The sequence below is a fragment of the Acomys russatus genome, chromosome 13, assembly GCF_903995435.1.
Source record: "Acomys russatus chromosome 13, mAcoRus1.1, whole genome shotgun sequence".
NCBI classification, from domain to species: Eukaryota; Metazoa; Chordata; class Mammalia; order Rodentia; family Muridae; genus Acomys; species Acomys russatus.
Window position 1 is genome coordinate 15,345,092 of NC_067149.1, and position 18,589 is coordinate 15,363,680.

The 18,589-nt window shown below is 52.4% G+C and overlaps 1 protein-coding gene across 1 annotated transcript in view; it reads right to left on the bottom strand.

Annotated features, from left to right (window-relative positions):
• Positions 1–390: 390 nt before the first annotated feature.
• The window catches only part of Add2 (adducin 2), a 32,339-nt gene continuing 14,140 nt past the window's right edge, over positions 391–18,589 (bottom strand). The window contains exons 8-14 of the mRNA XM_051154855.1: positions 14,517–14,693; positions 13,033–13,290; positions 11,872–11,991; positions 11,387–11,476; positions 9,459–9,623; positions 8,267–8,384; positions 391–702 (exon numbers count right to left, since the gene is read on the bottom strand). Coding sequence (XP_051010812.1) covers positions 395–702; positions 8,267–8,384; positions 9,459–9,623; positions 11,387–11,476; positions 11,872–11,991; positions 13,033–13,290; positions 14,517–14,693 — 1,236 coding nt within the window. The 3' untranslated portion in view covers positions 391–394. The remainder of the gene's footprint in view (positions 703–8,266; positions 8,385–9,458; positions 9,624–11,386; positions 11,477–11,871; positions 11,992–13,032; positions 13,291–14,516; positions 14,694–18,589) is intronic.

Here is an 18,589-nt window from a genome sequence, read left to right on the forward strand (position 1 = left end):
GCAGGAGTCCTGGGAAGAGATGGAGCTTACTCAGAGGAAGCCTCAGCCAGTGAGCATTTGTGATTGTGCCTGGTGCTTGGCCTTCCTGCCCTGGGCTCAGGTGGGCAGGCGGTGTCCTAACAACATAGGCAGCCCAGGACTAGGCAGTGTTGAACAGAGGGCAGACAGAGCATGACCATGGCAATCAGGAAGCTCAAATCTAGGGTGGCCTCTGCCGCCAGCTAATGATGACTGTGGGCAAGACACCTGGTGGCTCTGGGAAGGCGGGCTCTCAGCTGCCCCCTGAGTGGGATCCCAGGTCCCTCCCCTATCCCTCTTTGGCCCTGTGCTCCAGGGATGGAGTTGGGAGAAGGAGGGTAAGGAAGGAGGTCAGGGGTGCGGCGGGATCCATGGATCAGGATTCCACCTTCTCCTTCTTCTTGCTCTTCTTCAGGAAGGAGGGGGTTCGGAATTTCTTTTTCTTTTTGGAGGGCGACTTGGAGGGTGAACCCTCTGGGGACAAGGGGCCGCTGGTGACTGACTCGGTTTTGTCCTTGCCGCTGTCGCCGTCAGTGTCTGCGTTGGTGGTCATCTGGCCCAGTCCTTTGCTCAGGGCCTCTTCCACACTGGGCTCCTCCTCCTTCCCGTTCACCACCGCCCCTTCTGGTTTCGCTGGCTCAGGCTCTGTGGTGGCATCGCCGCTGACTTCCGTTTTCTTGGCATCTAGGAAAAGACCAGAAGCCCCAGCCTGTAAGATCTCACGAAGGTGAGTGTTCAAGGGGTTCAACAGAACCACTTCTAGGGCAGATGTGCAGGCTGCCATGGGGTGGGAGCAAAGGTCCTGTGACAGAGGACGGACGGTGTTCTCGCCTCACCCCACCTGCCCTGAGGAACACCTACTGGGCAGGTGGTAACTCTGGGTTCTTGTCTACACATAGAAACACGTGTTGACTTCTGAACACGCACTTAATGCAGTGAGGAGACACACCCAAGAGAGGAGAGTGGCCAGGGCCTGCATGTCACGGTCGTCTCAGTGGAGGCACCATGACAAGCAACCCAGTTGCCCCAATCAGAACCAATCGCAGGTCTTCATGCCTACCCAGCAGCAGGGAACTTAGGGGGTAGGAAGGAGGGGGACTCAACATTTCCATAGAACCAACAGTCCAAGATGCCTTTCATTGCAGGGCTCAGGGCTCTACCCTGCATGGGGATCCGCAGGCCCCACACACAAGGGCAGCATGCTCAGACCCCAGGCACTCAAGCCCCCGGCCGCCCCTTCTCCACAACTATGCAGGCTTCGCAACTCCTGTATGAGGAGGAAGGAGGGGACTACAATGCCACAGACTCTGAAACACAGAGTGCGACTTAAAGCTGTCTGGCTCCCTCCTTCCTGTTTCACAGCTCAGAGCGGAGAGCTGCACAGCGCAGGCTCAGGTCTGGGCTTCGGCTTCCACATGCTCCCATGCCCAGGTTGCGAGGCCTGCTAGTGTGTGTACAAGTGTATTGTGTTTACTGAGCACAGCTGTGTCGATGAGTATCTGAGTGTGGTATAGACTGTGCGTGTGTGCGTTTGTGTGCTGTGTGAGGTGTATTCATGCGTGCATGTGTGTGTGGTTTGTGTGCATATGTGTGCGTACATGTGTGTGGGCATGTGCTGTGTGAGGTGTATGCATATGCGTGTGTGCGTGTGTGTGTGTGTGTGTGTGCGTGTGCGTGTGCGTGTGCGTGTGTGTGTGTGTGTGTGTGTGTGTGTGTGGTTTGTGTGCATGTATGTGGCATGACCGTGGGTACCTTCAAGTGGGAGCATCACCATCAGGGTTGGCACATGCCCTGTTCTATGGGAAGGTGAAAGCATGCTGCAGAAGTCGGTGAAGGAAAGATCCTAGAGTCCATGGCACAGAGGAGCTTTGTGAATGCAATCTGTGTGGATGGGGGTGAGTTTAAGACAGAACAGGCTGGCTCAACAGCCTGGAAAGAGCTTACAGCGAGGCCCTTCCTTCCATCTCAATCTAGCATGCCAAAGTTCTTTCTAGAATCCCCTGGGAGTATTAGTACAGGAAACTTTCTGCTGCCTCCTGTTTATCCGCTTTCCAGACTGGAGCCTGTCAAAATCTACAGTGCTGATTCCCACAGCCTGAGCTCCTGTCCCCTTACTTCCATGTGTACTCCCAGGGCTGTAAACACAGAGGGGGCAAGGCTGTGTAGTTATGTGCCCAGCCCCTGGAAGGTGCCCAGGGAGTATCTGTGCAACCCACAGATGGCAGAGCGCATGTGTGACCATTGAACATGGTAATTAAGTGCATCGAACTCTGCCATCTCATATACCTCATCCCCGATCATGTCTGTCCCAGTGCACGGCTTCTAAGTTGGGCTGGAGCCACATATACAAACATACCCTGCCCAAGTGCCACCATTTGCACTCTGATTCTTCCTCTCTCTCTTCTCTCTCTTCTCTTCTTCTTCTTCTTCTTCTTCTTCTTCTTCTTCTTCTTCTTCTTCTTCTTTCTCTCTCTCTCTCTCTCTCTCTCTCTCTCTCTCTCTCTCTCTCTCTCTCTCTCTCTCTCTCTCTCCTCCCTGTCCCTCCTTCCCTCCCTCCCTCCCTGCCTCCCTCAGCTTCTTGGTTCTCCAGACTCCCAATTTTTTGCAACTCCATCTCACTTGGTTTTTCAAGACAGGGTTTCTCTGTGTAGCCTTGGCTGTCCTAGACTCACTTTGTAGACCAGGCTGGCCTTGAACTCACAGCGATCTGCCTGCCTCTGCCTTCTGAGTGCTGGGATTAAAGGTGTGTGCCACCATTGCCTGGCGGGTGACATACTTTACACATTTCTCAAACTCCAGCATGGCTTCTGTCCTCTAAGATGATTTTCACTGTCTGCTAGGGGTGCTCTGCTTTCTGCTCAACCTGTCATTTGTTGACCTTGTGGTGACTCATGTCCCTCAGGGCCCTGTCCGTGTCTCTTCACCTACACCAATCAGGTGTGCAGATCCAGAACCTGGTGTGTGTGCTGTCTTAAGAATACATTAAACAGACCACGCCCATTGTGCTCACCACCACAGGGACAGAGACCACTGGAGAGTTGGCTAGAGAGGTGGGGCAGCTACTGAGCACCTGGTGAACCCCAAGCCTCCGAGAGACAACCCCTCCCCCTGTGGGCAACTCAGAAAATGAAGTTAAAAATTATCTTGGCGAGAGCCCCAAGAGATAAGTGCAGTGGAGCTCATGTTTGCTTGAGTGGGGGTGTTTGGAGGTGCTCAGGGAATAGGGGACACTTGGAGGACGTAGAAGGGACAGAGGCTGGAAAGTTCTGAGTTCTGTCTAAATGACCAGGAAACTGGGAGAGAAAACGGAAGAGTCAGGGGAGTGGATGATTCAGGGCAAATCAGGGAAGCTGGGGCCACTCCTAGACCCTGTGGGCTGGAGGTGGGGGAGGCACAGAGGCATCCTGAACTCTGCCGTTCAGGTCTGATTCCTTCCCACCCCATGGCCTCCAACCTCTACCAGTGGCCCTGTGATGGTTCTGTGTTGATTTTGCTCAAGAGTTAAGGACTATCAGGCTAAGAACTGAGAAAACATTCTGGGTGTTTCTGGAAGAGATTAGTCCTCAGTGTCAGAGATGAGTGGAGAACTACTTTATTAATGTGGCTAGGTGGCAGCCAGCCGAACCGGCAGGGGAAGGCAGAGCGCCCTCTCCTTGGGCTATGACATCTGTCTTCTGCCTTATCAAAGCTTCAGTCCTCAGACCCTCTGATGGGGGGAATGAAATGTCTAGATTCCCTGTTTGCAGCCCACGGACATTGTGGTGGGTATGCAGCCTCTATGGCCCTTCCGGATCCACACATGCTCCATTGGCTCCGATTCTCTGAAAAGCCTCACTTTGGTCTCCCCCTCCAGGAATATCCACTCCCCCGCTCCTGGCTTCCACCCCAACACAGTCCATCCCACCCCTGACCACCAGTCCAAGTACTTGTCTCCCCAAAGTTGGGCTCAATGACACTCTGTACAGTTTCCACTGAGACTAGCAACAGCCTTGCCCTCCCCTAAGGCCACTGCCATGTGTTCATTCAACATTAGCACATGCTGCCTTTGTTCTCCATTCAGCGCTCTCTCTCTCTCTCTCTCTCTCTCTCTCTCTCTCTCTCACACTTTTCTGCAGACATTTCCCAGTCAGCAACAACAAGCTTGAGCCTTTCTCTGGGCGAGGTCAGGTGCAGGTTCCATACTGGGTACCTGGCCTCCCCTCACAGCTGGTAGGTCTGGGGAGGAGTTTGGACCTCATCTTTCCTCCCTGGGTAAGGCGCATGACTGCTGGCCTGGCCTGTCACTTAGGCAGTCACAGCTAGGGAGCTAAGAGAAGGGCCTGAAAGTACGGTAGCTCAAGTCAGGGTCTACCAGATTAATCCTGACCTATATCCCAGCGCATGCAAGACTGGTGACTGCTGTGCGTGGTTTACTTTTCCCTAATAAAAAGGATGCTCTTTGCCAGTGCATGCAGAAGCCAAAGAAAGGTTTTAAAGGTTGGAGGAAAGTGTCATTCATGGTTAGTGCTGACACGGGGCTGGGGTACCATGCTGCACCAATCACAAAGGTCCACAAGGCACTCAGCGCAGAGCAGGAAGCAGGGGGCAGCAAACAATTGCCTTCCGAGGTTCTCTGAGCGGGGAGACAAACCAGTGGAGCTCAGCACCAGTTTCTGTCCTCATTTAAATTTCTGAATGTCAAGGTCTGAAAGAATAATCCAGATTCAACTTGTGCAAATGCAGTTTTTCCCCATGTTAGGACCTGAAGCAGACGGTGGGTCACAAAGTGTGTGTGTGTGTGTGTGTCTGTGTGTGTGCATGTGTGTGTGTGTGCCTCACATATTAGGCGAGTGCTCTGCCACTCTCTAACTTCCTGTTTTTATCAAGTCATCAGGCCATTTTGATACAAAAGGACAATGGCTGCACAGTGGGACATTTGCATTGAGAATATGTTCCTTTTACCTCTCACCTTGGCTGAGAATTAAAGTTCCCCTAAGTACCGGATATACTGCTGACATGTGGGAGAGCTCAGGCCCTAGTGTGCAGAGCCTCTAGGTGTGGACAGCTCTATGGAGCCCTTGCTGTCCCCATGGCTTCCTATAGCACCCAGAATGCAGGGAAGTGCTGCAGAGCTGGGCTTCAGCCAAAGACCTAAGAAGGTCTAGAAACTTCTGCCTGACAGCTTTGGGAGACCTAGACCACCAATGATAAAGTCCAGTGACAGCGGTGGAAATGCAGAGAGACCACATGGAGAGAGAAAGGGTAGGAAGAGTGAGACACAGAGACAAAGACCAATCTAGCCACCCTAATGTCCCCAGTGAGCACTGCTTCTTCCTGTCCCTGCCAAGGTACCATCCATGTGTGTGTACCATCTTGGAACTCCTGGCCTAGGCATGCTCATAGCTGGCTGTGGTCTTGGCTGATATCGCACAGGCCTGAGGACCCACTGGACTAAGCTCAGACAACTCCAGCTTAATCTACAGAACTGGCTTGCACTGTGGGCCACGGCTGGAGAGTGACCTGATCTACAGAACTAATTTGCTCAAGTCTTGGAGGTTGACAGCATCAAGGACTAGTAAGTTCTCAGAAGTCAAAGAACACAGTGCATAATCAGAATGGATTTATGTGAGCACATTGCAAAATTGCTCATTTTTACCCTAACACACACACACACACACACACACACACACACACACACACACACCTGATATCAGCTCTCTTCCTTGATGGATATCCATTTTATTTATTGAGTCAGAGTCTCTCAATTGAGCCCAGAGCTCATCAATTGGCTAGACTAGCTAACCAGTTTGTCCTAGGGCTCCTCTGCCTCTGCCTCCTGAGTGCTGGGATTCCAGGGACTGTCATGCTTGGTTGGATTTCACATGTTTGTGCAGCAAGCCCCTTCTAGTCACTGTGCTGTTCCCCTGCCCTCTGAAATGTTTTTGAGTGGCTTATTTGAAGTAATGATGAACAACTAACATGATACACGAGCTATTTCTTTGCAGCTCAGTCTATAGCCCTGGGTGTTCCCTGGGGACCAGGCTGAGCAGGGATAACATCTGTGTGCACCTAATCAAAGAGAAGGAAACATCATGGTGAGCAGATGTGGAGAAGGAGACCTCAGGGAGGCAGGATTCAGATTCGGACTCAGCAGAAGAGCACCTGCAGCACAGTGACAGACAGCTGGAGACAGTTACCCTCCATCTAACGGGGAAGACACATGCGGGGGCACAGCTACTGGGCAGGAGTCCAACCTGCCTACTCCAAGGAGCCTGATCCAGGCCACCCAGCTCCACCACATTGCAGCTCACACCCTCAACAAGTTGTGTCAAGGTAGCTGTGCTACTAGTTGTCTGTGGAACAGAAAGCATCTTTAGAGAGAAAACTAGAACTTGTGTTATTCTAGAACTCAAGCCAAGCTGGACCAAAGAGAACGGGAACTGCCACGGTGAGTGAGATGCCCCGCGGTGGCTGAATGACTGTTGTGCTCCTCTACTCTTTCTGTTTTCTCCTCCTCTCAGGAACCGAATCTCCTGATTTGTCCCCTTTCTGCTAAGATCCCTTCTCAGGCTCTCCCTGCACTTCCTGCCTGCAGCCTACACAGGTGTGCCTGCAGCCTACACAGGTGTGCTAATGGACAGAGATAGGCCAGGTCCTTTGCATGTCTCTAGGATGTACCTGAGAGAATCCAGGCCCTGCTCAAAGTTTTAGAAGAGGCTCCTTAGAGGAATCAAAGCAGGGTTGATGATTAATAATTCCTGCTGACTATGACCTCTCCTGCACTTCCCTACCCCTCTCTATGGGACTTGTTCCATGCAAGAGTGAGTGAGTGAGTGTGTGTGTGTGTGTGTGTGTGTGTGTGTGTGTGTGTGTGTGTGTATGTGTGTGTGAATGTGTGTGTCCATGTCCTTTTCAGGAAGCCTAGTTCACGCATACAGCACAGGTGGAATTGGTCGTGAGTTTTACATTTATGAAACATTCAAAGGCAGAGCTGTGAGCTGCAAGAAGAAAACCTTGGAGGAAACAGATTTCTTTTGAGAAGTTCCTCCCTGCTGTTGCAAGTGCCAGGTGAGCTAGGGAGTGGCCTCTCTATACTTACTACAGAGACAAGTATTCAGACTCGGAGGAAAGTCCTTTGATGAGGGCACAGATGGGAAGAGAAAGGAAGACATTGTGGACAGATTGACAACACACCACGGTGAGACATAATGAACACGCACAGCCAGTGGAGAGGTGGAGGGGAGGGGGGCATCTACTTGGAGAGCTGGCCTCAAGCAGATGGGTTTTCTCCAGCAAGGCTGGGTGGGCCTATATGCAAGGCAGTGGTTGGCTTAGGGAGGAAGCTCAGCGTGGAGGTGCTACCAGAATCACACAGGTGACCAGTCACCTAGGAAAGGGATCCTGCAGCCCAGCAGAGGCTGGTCTCTGGGTGGCAGAGTGCCGTATCTGGTGGCGTTTTTTTTTTGGGAACCCAGTGGAACAGCATGGAGGTGGCATGGAAGTACAGCAGCATTGTCACAATGTGTGTCTTAATTATAACTAGGTCCTGTGTTTAAATTATGCTCTGACCTCCTTCAGCGTATGCTGTCATCAATACTCCCCTTAGACACAGAACTGTAACAAGGGAAAAAGTATTAATAATTCCATTTGACACACAGGGAAACTGAGGCACAGAGGGTTCTCAGAATTGCTAAAATTAGCATTTTGGTTGGGCCTGGAATTCTATTGTCTAAACTAGTGTCTCTCTAATGACACCATTTTCAACTGATTCACATTTTAGAGTGCCCTGGAGAAGTGCTGACAGTGGGCTCCAGACCACAGGACCACCTAAATTCATCAAAGGATGCCAATATGCAGTTATGGCTGAGAGCCACACCATCGGGCAACACCATCGGGCATCACGCCCCTGAGAAGTGCAGAGTCTCAGGGCCCATCTCAGACCTGACAGAGCAGAGCCTTCATTTGAAAGAGCTCCTTCCCCCTCATCAGCACCTGAGGACCAGATGGGACAACTGGCCGGCTTGGGAGGCGGGGGTGGGGGTTGGGGGCTATGGGTCAGTCTGCTTGGCAGGGTTTTAGACAGCATGGCTCTCTAATATGACAAATTCAGTCTTGTCCAGATTGCCTAGATAGAGCTGTCAGAGAGGAAGCATTTCCCATGGGAGTGTGGCCACCAATGCCACTTCCAACTAACAGCAGTTCTCCACAGTGTACAGACCACCCTGCCTCCCACACTGGCATCTTCTGACGCCTGCTCAGCTCCACTCACCCTCCGAAGCCTTGGAAGGAGAGACCGCTGGGCTCTTGGTGCCTGCTTTTGTCGGGCTCTGCACCGGAGATGCAGGTGTGGACTTCACAGGTGAGCCAGGCTCCTCCGTGGCTTCCTTCTCCCCTGAAAACAACAGAAAGCCACCTTAGCACACACGGAGACGAGGTGAGTGTGAAGCCGGTGCTTTTCTACTTAGTCACTTCTGGCTGGGGAGTTACTGGGTCCTCCTTAGCCCAGGTTCATCTCTGCTCTTTCCTGGGCAGGACTAAAGTGGGCAGTTAAAGCAAGGTGCATCTCCCTCAAGGAAGCAGGGGCAAGAGAATGCCATGTACAGGACCTGCATCTGGTGCTGCAGGTGTTGCTGAAAAGAACCAGCTACAGAACGTATGCATAGATGGAAGTTGCATGGGGGGGGTAGTGAGGTAGGGTGGCCAACAATCACTGGCTCTCCTCAGGACAACCAGGGCTTAGTTCCCAGTAGCTAGCTTATTAGTTAACTCAGCTAATTCCCACCTTCCCTCCAGATAATCCTGAGCACGGTTTTCTATTTCTCCCACTGGCACATTTGAACTCCGAGCAAAGCAGGAAGCAGTACTTGCGAAGATGTCTAGCCCTGAGTGAGAAGAGGTGGCGGTGGAGGACCCCTCTCTGCGTAAATCACAGCTTAGTCTAAGTGGGTTTCAGACCCCGGGGTGCTCTAGAAGAAAGGAGAGGAGACAGACAGCTCCTTTGGACAGAGTGGGATGGAGAGAGGGTGCCTTTCTAGGCAGAGAGAGATTTGAGGTAGAACCTGTGGTGTAGACGACTTGGGTCAGGCTAGCCCAGAAGGGAACAGAGCATGACCCGGCATACCACGATACCAGGAGCTTCAACAACTGAGGGGCAGCCTGGACTCTAGACTGCACAGCAAGGCCGAGAGGTGTTAGCTGACAGAAGCCTGGCTACCAGGCTGATGGACTCCTGCTGTTGTTTACTGACCTTCGTCATGCTCAAAGGCCCAACTCTAAGTACTTTACAAGTGCTAACTCCTCCATGTCCAGTGGGCAGGGCCAGGGAGGCCAAAGGTGCCTGCCTGTGTAACTGAGGTGCTGGATCAGGCTTGGCTATATGCTGCTCACAGGAGCGCTGTTTGGTGACAGGGCACGAGAGTTCTCCCTGCTGGGCTGGCAGGTCGTGCGACTACAGCTCGCACTGGCTCACCTTCTTCCTGTTCCTGTTCTAGCTTCTTCCTTTCCACCTCCTTCTTGTATTCCTCCAGCTCCTGGTCGGTGAGTTGGCTGAAGGGGTTGGGCACCGTCTCCTCCAAGTCGTCTTTGGTGTCTGCTTCGCCCTTGGACATCAGCTGGCTCTCTGTAGACTGAAAGTTAACCAGAGTGTGTGTTGCTCTCTGACCGCTGTGCTGGGGCCCAAACTGGAGCTTCTCTCAGACTTAGCTTGGCAGTCAGCTGTCTTGCTAGGGAAGGGACATGTAGCTTCTTGGAACCGAGCTTGGGGACTTGGGGTAAGGTGTGTTCATCTTCCCATTGCTATATCCTCCCGACACTTAGACTTTGTAACTGCCCTGGTCAATATAGGGGTCCACCCTTTGCCCTTGAAATGAAATCCAAAGATGCTCCCAAGCAGAAGACATACCTTTATTGCAATCCCATCTACGGACACTTCCAAGCCACGACTGTGCATACATTTGGTGGCCCAAAATCAGACAGAGTCTAAGCAAGCATAGCATTGGCTAGAGCAAGCAGCATGCCGGCCCCCTCCCCTGCCACCCCCCTCCTTGTCCCCCAACAGCGGCACAAGCCACAGTACACAGCATTAAGACAGCAAGACACGGGGGGGGGGGTGCTGCAGCATTCTCAGTCCAAGCAGTGCATCCCGGAGTCACCGTGAGGGTCTTCAGCTGCCTGTTCTGCAGGCCCTGGCAGGGGCGCTGACAGAACCTCTGTTCTGCACCTTGGTCAAGTCCCTGGCTCTGAGATCTGACTAGGTGGACACTTGAAAGCTTCAAGAATCATCTGGTCCCCCTCGCTCAGGGGAGGACTGAACCACAGACCCTTTTCCTAAACTAGCATCCTCGCTGTAGCCTATGCAAAGGTATTGTTTGCTATGGGGGAGCGGAGGCAGCTGAGTGAAGCCTCAAGGCAGGTGAGCCCAGGACAACCAAGGGTCACAGAGTCACAGCGTATGGGCATCACTCATAAGGGAGGCATCCACTGGCTTATTGCAACGAGTTTCAGAGTCAAAGGTGAGTCTAAGACAGATTCCAAGGAGGAGGAGGGACGCTAACGCGCTCCTGCTGCGGATGGCTGAACTGCTTTTAGACAATGCTGCTCCGTGCTTGTCTTTCATTCCTCTGGGAGCACAGGCCATTTCTAACCTTGACCCTGTGGTATGTTCAGAGTTCCCCACATGGCTGAGTTGGAGTAAGGGGTGTGGGGTGGGGGAGGTCAGGAGGCAGGTATGAGGGCATAACCTGCTGCTGCCCGATCTGCAACCACATCACAGCGACATGCTCTACAGAGAGGAAGGGCCCTGGCACATCCCGTTAGCAGCTGTCTAGGAAAGCATCATGCCTTTGGCCATGAGCCATGAACAGCCACGATGCCACACAAGGAAGAATTGCAATGCCACTCTGCTACTAAGCCCTAGACGGGATGCCATCCCATCAAACACAGAATCAGTGACTTCACGCTTTCTAACTCTAACTATGTTTTTATGGCTACTCTTTACCCTCCCCACCCCAAAGCACAGCGATCCTGTCCACACCTCCCTCCTTGTGTCTGGAGTGCCAGCCAGATGATGCCACATCCAACCCAGGGGTCAGAAACACTTGGGTCCCCATAACTCATCAGGCCACTGAGAAGGTGTGGAGCTGGCCAGCGGCCTTCCCATGAGCAGACAGGCTACTCCATGTTGCTCCCTATCTGGTGCACCCAGGAGTGAGCCGGCTTTATCCTCCCTGGACCTCAGAGCCACCCGCGGTGTGGTGGCTCTTCACCATGAAGCGAGAGCCCGGGCACCTAAGATCATGGGATGAGCGGGCCCGAGGACTCAGGGGTCCCACTGCCCAGTCCCTGGAGGCAGGTAAGCTTCCCCTTCAGTTGGGGGTGGCATCTGCTGTACCGGGCTCCGGCTCTTCTCGGCGATGACGCTGGCCAAGAGCTGGGACTGAGGCCCTGCGGACTTTATGTCTTGTCGGTTCTGCTCTCGGATCTGTGTGGCGAGGGAGAAGAAGAGGTCAGAGCATGGAGGGGCACTCTGGGGTCCAATGAGGTCTGTGACGGGCCTAACAAGGTCCTCTCTGCTCTAACATGATCTGCCCATCCTGGGAGCTGTCTCCACATCTGGCCCTGAGCAACTGAGCTCACAAGAGGCCATTCTGCGGACATGTCTTCAGGCACACCTAATGCGTAAAGCAAGCACCTTGCTACATAAATGGACTACAGAGGACCATGCTTGTAAGTCTAGAATGAGGCACCGAGCCCAGGATGTAGTCCATATACAGTGTCACACCAAGGATACTGCTGAGTCCCCCTAACCTAGAAACTCAGTCACACTTCTGGGACCCTAGATCCCTTCCAAAAAGCAAGGCGGAAGAGCAGACTCACCTTGTTCCTCATGTCCAGCACTTCTTGGGGGTCAGTGTAGAGAGGCACAAATTGGTTTGGGTTTTCGATGCGTATGGGCATGCCACTGCTGGACTTGTCCACTTCATCAGCCTTCATCCACTGACAAGACAAGGCAGGCGAGTGAGGGGTGGGGCCACCGGGCCACCGGATGTCCCGCCCACCAGCATGAAAGGTCAGCAGGCCATTCAGAGTTGTTCTCTCTTCTTGGGTCAGAGCCGAGATGAGTGGCAGACAACCCAGATGTCAAGGAAGGCCGGTGGGTCACAAAGGACACCAGGGAGCAGGGGCTGAGGTCTGGGCATGCCACCACTGGGCTCCAGTTTCCAGGAAGTGGATCAGCACTTGGTGGAGGCCTATTCCGACTGGCTGTGGCCACTTTTTTGTTAATGAAAAAATTAAATAAGGTGGAAGCTGAAGAGATGCCCAGTGATTAAAGCATCTGCCACTTAAGCCCAGGGACCTGAATGGGCGTGGTGGTTCACTGCAACTCAGAAGGCAGGGGCAGGGCAAGTGAATTTAACAATATCAGCAAGTTATAGGTGTATCCTCAACAGTATAGAAGAGTCTTTGAGGATGGTTCCAGCCATCATCAACCTTGAGCCACATACATGTGAACCCATGTACATGCCAAAAAGAAAAAAAAAAAGAAAAAAAAAAAAAAAAAAAAAAAAAAAAAAAAAAAAAAAAAAAAAAAAAAAAAAAAAAAAGAAAAGAAAAAGAAGCACATTCACATGTGAAAAACAGGCAAGAAAAAAAAAATAATCAAATAGGGAACTTTGTGAGTGAGGAGAAAGGGAGAGAGGAAAGGCAACAAGTGATCAACCTGTCCCCCTGGGTTTGTGTCAGACCCCAGGCCCAGTGCTCGGCACCTCTCCCAGGAGTTTCCCAAAGCCCCCTGTGGCTGTGGGGTGAAACACAGAACCCAGTCTCTCCTGAATCTGTGCTGATGGAAGTGGCTCCGTCCTGCGGCCCTCGGTAGAAATCTGCTCCTCACACCCCAAACCTCAATACAGAAGTGCAAGAAAGAGGAGTTAGGGGTACTGGGGCCTGAGCACAGCCTACAGGCACCTGGAAGACCACTGCCTTGCTTCCTTTCAAATGCAGCCCACCCCATCCAGGCTGCCTGACATCCCCGCTTACTGTGGTTTTGGGCCGGGGACTGCCCATGTTCCTCTGCACCTCATCGGCCACGTTCACCCGCAGGTAGGTGTTGGGCGTGTTAAGCCAGCGGGTCTTTTCCTTCTGCTGTTTCTGGGCATGCTGGCGCAGGGCAGGGACGGGGGCCCCATCCTCCTCAAACACAAAAGCAGTGACCGTGGCCGGGATCTCCACTTCGCTTTTGTGTTTGGTTTTCTCTTGGACAAAGGGGTGGCGGTACGTGTAGCCTGTTCTGTAGCCCTGAGAAGACAGAACCAGAACCAGGTGTTGTGGGGGACAGAGGTGCACACCTGGAGTTGGTTCAACCCCAAATATCCACCAGACAACTGAGCGGCCAGGCCTAGGTCACGGGGCTTTCAAGTTGCGATGGGCCTGGTCACTCAGCCGTGCCATCCCAGTTGCTTGGGCAGCTGGGGCAGGAGTGTGACAGGTTGAGGTACTGCATAGACTAGAGGGCAAGCTCCAGTCCAGCTTGGTAGCTTAGCGATTCTCTGTCTCAAAATAATTATGATAGTAAGTTGCCCTTGGATCCTAGGAGCAAGCCCTGGCTTGGTTGTGGCACAGAGCTGGCTGAAGCTCCTGCCTCACTCACCAGCACCTCCCCCACCCCCCACCCTGACTCCGAGCGTTGAAAGTGAAATCTGATTGTGCTAGAGCCCTCCTTTCTTGCTGCTCCTCACAGATTTGCGAGGGTTCCTGCAGGAAGCTACCAACGAAGTCCTGGCGCTTTGCTCAGGGGCAGTGACTCTGCGCGCAGACGGGGCCAGGAGCTCCCTTCTCACCACCGAAGGCACACTGCACTGTTGTAAAGCCATCCTCATGGTCAGCCTAGCAGCAGAGCAAAAAGTGACTTGGAGGGAAGGTATTGATGACTGCAATGACCTTGACCTGACTAAGCCGAGAGGCCTTGAGAGTGACGGCATTGAACCAAACAGGAAAGCTCTCAAGTCAGGTTTCATTTCTCACCTCTCTGAAAAGTCCTAGCTCCTCACTGCCCCCTCTCTCACGCCTCAAGTGTCTCCTCTGATTTTCCACATTATTAACCCAATCATTACTTCCAAGAAGGAGGAGGCTGTCCGTCTGCGTCCTTTAATGAGCCATCCCATCTAATTCCTTATGGGCTGCTTCATTCATTCATTGTAATAGAAGACTGTAAAGTTGCTGATGGATGTGAGGATGATAGTGAGGGGCTGTGGGCATGTGGAGGGGGCACTCTGACTTCACTGGACTACTGCTTCCTGTGGAGGACGCGGACGGACACAAGGACGCCTCAGCCCTTCGCGGAGGGAGGAAACGTGAGTACTGGAGAAAACACAACAGTTGTTTAAGTGAACGCAAACTTGGAGGCCTTTACCAGCTCAACCATGAGAGAGGCAGTTCATGTGCCATCCCAGTGCTTTGAGCTGTCTGGTTCGCGGGTGCTCAGTCTCCATGGAGCGCTGTGAGGGGCAGCGCAGGGCACTTACTAAGTTGTCCAGCATTCTCATGAGGGCTTCAAACTCGTGCTCTCCCAGCCGGCTCTTCTGCATGGGCCCAAAGGTGCTGCCGGCCCACTGCACAGAGCCCACCTCATGCGGCCGGCGTTTCTCCTGCTCCAGGAGGATGAGGTTCTCCGTTCCACCAGCACTGGACAAAGCTGACACCTGCAGAGAATCAGAGTGCAGGCGTCTATGAACCCCTTAAATTGTTGTGGGGTGCACCAGAGGGCAATGGGGCCACAGAGGAGAACGTGGGGTCCAGAAAGGCCTCGGGAGCTTGAGGAAAATCCCTAGATGCTTGTTGGCTGTGACTTGTGATGGAGGAGCAGAGCATTAATAATTTCTCCTTGGGCTCAGTTCTTAGAGAAGCCAGAGAGGAAGAAATAACAAGTGTTAAACCCCAGGAATGAAACTGCACAGAGGACTGGATGTTCATATCTGGGATACAACACACCAGGAGAAAGAAGAAAAATGGTACCTAGGACATAGCACCCCAGAGAACTAAGTATACCTAAAATATAATGCCTCAGAGGAGAGGAAACGGTGGGCACTGCAGAACTGTAGTTGTTTCTGGGGAAGATGACACTGGGGTGGACTCCAAAGGGGACTTTTTGTTGTCTTTTAGACAAGGCTTCACGTAGCCCAGGCTGGCCTGAATTTGCTATGTAGTCTAGGCTAGCCCTGAACTTCTGATTCTTCTGCCTCTACCTCCTGTGATCTGGGATTAAAAATGTCTTCTATTGTGTCCATCTGAAACCTCAATCATTGTTTGTAATATTTTATTTCTTCGAGAAGAATTAAAGACCTCTGCTACTGTGTTCTGAAGGAACTTCAGTTATTGTTTGTGATATTTTTTTTCTTCAAGAGGAAACTATCTGAAGCAAAATAGTTGGAGACATTTTGTTAAGTCTAAGTGGCTAGGTCACTATCTTATTCTCTTTCTTTTCTCGTGTGTGCATGCATGCACGTGTGTGAGCATGTGTGTGTGTGTGTGTGTGTGTGTGTGTGTGTGTATGTGTTCATTAGTTTTAAGTCAATGTGACGTAAGCCAGAGTCATGAGAAGAGGGAACCTCAGTTCAGTTACACTGGACCATAGGCAAGTCTGTGGAGCATTTCCTTGATTAATGATTGACCTGGGAGGGCTCCACCCACTGTGAGCAGTGATAGCCCTTGGCAGGTGGTCCTGGAGTATATACAAAGTCAGTGAGCATCATTCTTCCATGGCCTTTGCTTCAGTCCCTGCCTCCAGTCCCTGATCTGAGCTCCTGTCCTGATGTCTCTGCGTGATGAATGGTGACCTGAGAGCTATAAGAGGAAATAAACCCTCCCTCACCAAAGTGCTTTTGGTCACTGTTTTATCACAGCAATAGAAAGCAGACTAAGACAGTGAGAAACATAAGACTCCTGTCTGTCTGTCTGTCTGTCTGTCTCTCTCTCTGACACTTGAAAGGAATAAGGGGACTCTTAGGCCAATAACCTTTGAGTGTGACCTACTGCAGAGACAGCAGGTCTACAGAAGAATGCCCTGGGCAAAGGAAGAAGCCAGAAGATTTTTCTTCAGTCTTGTTACCCAGAATGTGCCCGTGTGCCTGTGCTGGAGTGATCAGTCACCAGGGCCAGTATCAACAGGGCACAGCCAGGTGCAGTGCAGTGCAGCGTCAGACAGCTCTCCCCCAAAACACAAAGCCTGTCCCACTGTCACAGTTCCATGGGGTGGGGGCAGTGCATGTGGCTTCAGGCAGCACACTAAACTGTTAGGACAGAGGTATGTGTACAGAGTGGGCCATTTAAATCTTAAAAGCGTCTATGCACATAACCTGCTTCCTTTCCCAGCCCATGCTCACCTAGTGGTTCTTAGTCAGGTTTGGTCTTGGGGGAGGGGACGGGAGACCTAAGCCATGTCACTACAGCAGCATGTTCTGTCCTTGCACAAGGTGGGCTCTGATGTTCTAACCTGTGCTGCCTGAAGTTTCAGGATGGGTTGGGAGTTTGAGTTGTGGTTTTGGTGATGTTTGTTTTGACCAGAGAGCAAAGGGTCCATTTAGCTTACTGAAAGATGCAAGCAAATGGTCTCCGAGCGTCTAGGCAGCACCTCCAGTACATGGCGTTCTCCTGCGCCAACAGATGACCCCACTCTGATCCTTAAAAGTCAGCCCATCAGACCTCCTCAGGCGAACCCCGTCACCCTGGGAGAGGAGGACACCAACTACAGCGCTTTCCATGCCTTTGTACTCAAGATACGTGTCTGTATGTCTTCAATTGTCCTCCCCCCCCCAACCCCGCCACTGTCCCCTGCTCCCCTCGAGAGGCAGTGCTAGGGTGTGTTTAAGGGGTGGACCTGGGTGGGAGCCAGGCTGACTTGTGCGTCATGCCACCTTCTCGCCATGTGACTTAGAGCAGCTATTTACCACCCTTGTGCTTTGGTTTCCATGTGAGTAAAAAACGGCAATGGTCTACCCCATGGCCAATCTTTTAAGGTAATATGGTAAAGCGTTTAGAATGTTCTGGAGCCTCAGGAATTGCACATGGATATTGCTGCTAAGTTAACACTCAGGGAATGCGAGGCGGCCTCCCCTGAGACTGGCTGATAATGGAGGAGGAGGGAGGGAGAGAGCACCCACAACCTTGCCCCAGCTGCCTCCCTCCATCTCTTCCTCCAGCAGTTTCCATGGCGATGGGTAGCAGATGGAGAAGAGCCGCCTGTGCTTCCCATCTGCCTCTCAGCAGAGCAGGGAGCTGCCTCTCAGTGAGAGATGACCCACTTTCCCCCAGAACTCCAAACCCAAACTGATAGGCAAAGAAAACACTGTGCCCAGGAGAGCTGAGCAGCGCATGGGCTTGGACCACTGATATGTCCACAGCCGCGTTCAGCTGTCCACCAAGGCTACTGAGGGAGCAAGCAAGGCCGACGGTGGACACGGGCCTTCAGAGCTGGCTGCCTGAGTACAATCCTGACAGTTGCTGCAGGCTGCGCCTCCTGCACTCACTTGTGTCCTAACCTTGGTGTCTAATCTTCCTTGTCTTCTAGACTAACCTCCCTCTAGAAACCTCTCTGTTCGTGAAACTGACGAGGAGCCACTGATGCTTTCCTGGGCTGGTTGCCAGAGGGATGTGGGTGGACAAAGTACATCATCAAGCCAGTCCCGAGTAGAAAGTGACAGCAGCCGGGAGGCTGTTAGAGACCAGAACTAACAGCCCTGCTCTAGGGCTGCAGTTCGGAGGGTTAAAGTGACAAGGCACCACTTCTAGGGTTGAATGTGGGAGAGGACCCTTCGCTGTAGACCTGTAGGAGACACAGCTTTCCATCTGTGCAGAGGGCTGGGATATCTCTGCAGAGAAGAGCTTTTCTCGTGGGCTGTTTTCTCACAGAAGCTTCTGCAAAGGTGCCCTTTACAGTTCAGATTGAGGAGAGACAGAGTCTTCCTTTGAAGGCCCAGTCAGTTCTGATGCCAGCCAGTGGCCAGACCAGTCAACATTCTTAGTAGAGGGAGAAGGTACCACAGCAGAGACATAGCCCAGATCCAGGGCCCCATCCAGGTCTCTAATTCTGACCACTGCTGTTTCTTGGGATCCTCACTCTGTTCCCTGTAACGTTTATTCCTCTCTAGATTCCCAGCTGTCTATGTGATGCTCCACGGTGTGGGTACCAAAGGTTCCTCCTCCCTCCCTCCCCCACACTGTTGGGCTGGTCTTACCCCCACGTGACACTGAGAAAGGTGGCGACCTTCCTTCTGTGCCAGGCTAGCCAGAATGAAGGCAGAAGGGTACCATGTGGCGCTCACAGAGAGCTGGCTTGCCCTGGAACTGCAGCCTCTGCAGTGTCATCATGTCTCCTAGCCTGGAGAGGCCATTCCTGCCAGCCAACTTTGATCTGTTCCAACATGGAGGGCATATGATGGAGCTGAGGGAGCTGGACCATGAATCTATCCGGGGCTACACACACACACCCAACGTGATCACCACAGAGTGCATGCTCATGGCTGACTCTCACTATACAGCTGTCTGTAAACCAGTGAGGGGACAGGGAAATGAGCTGACTCCCTGCATACCTTTGGGGGTG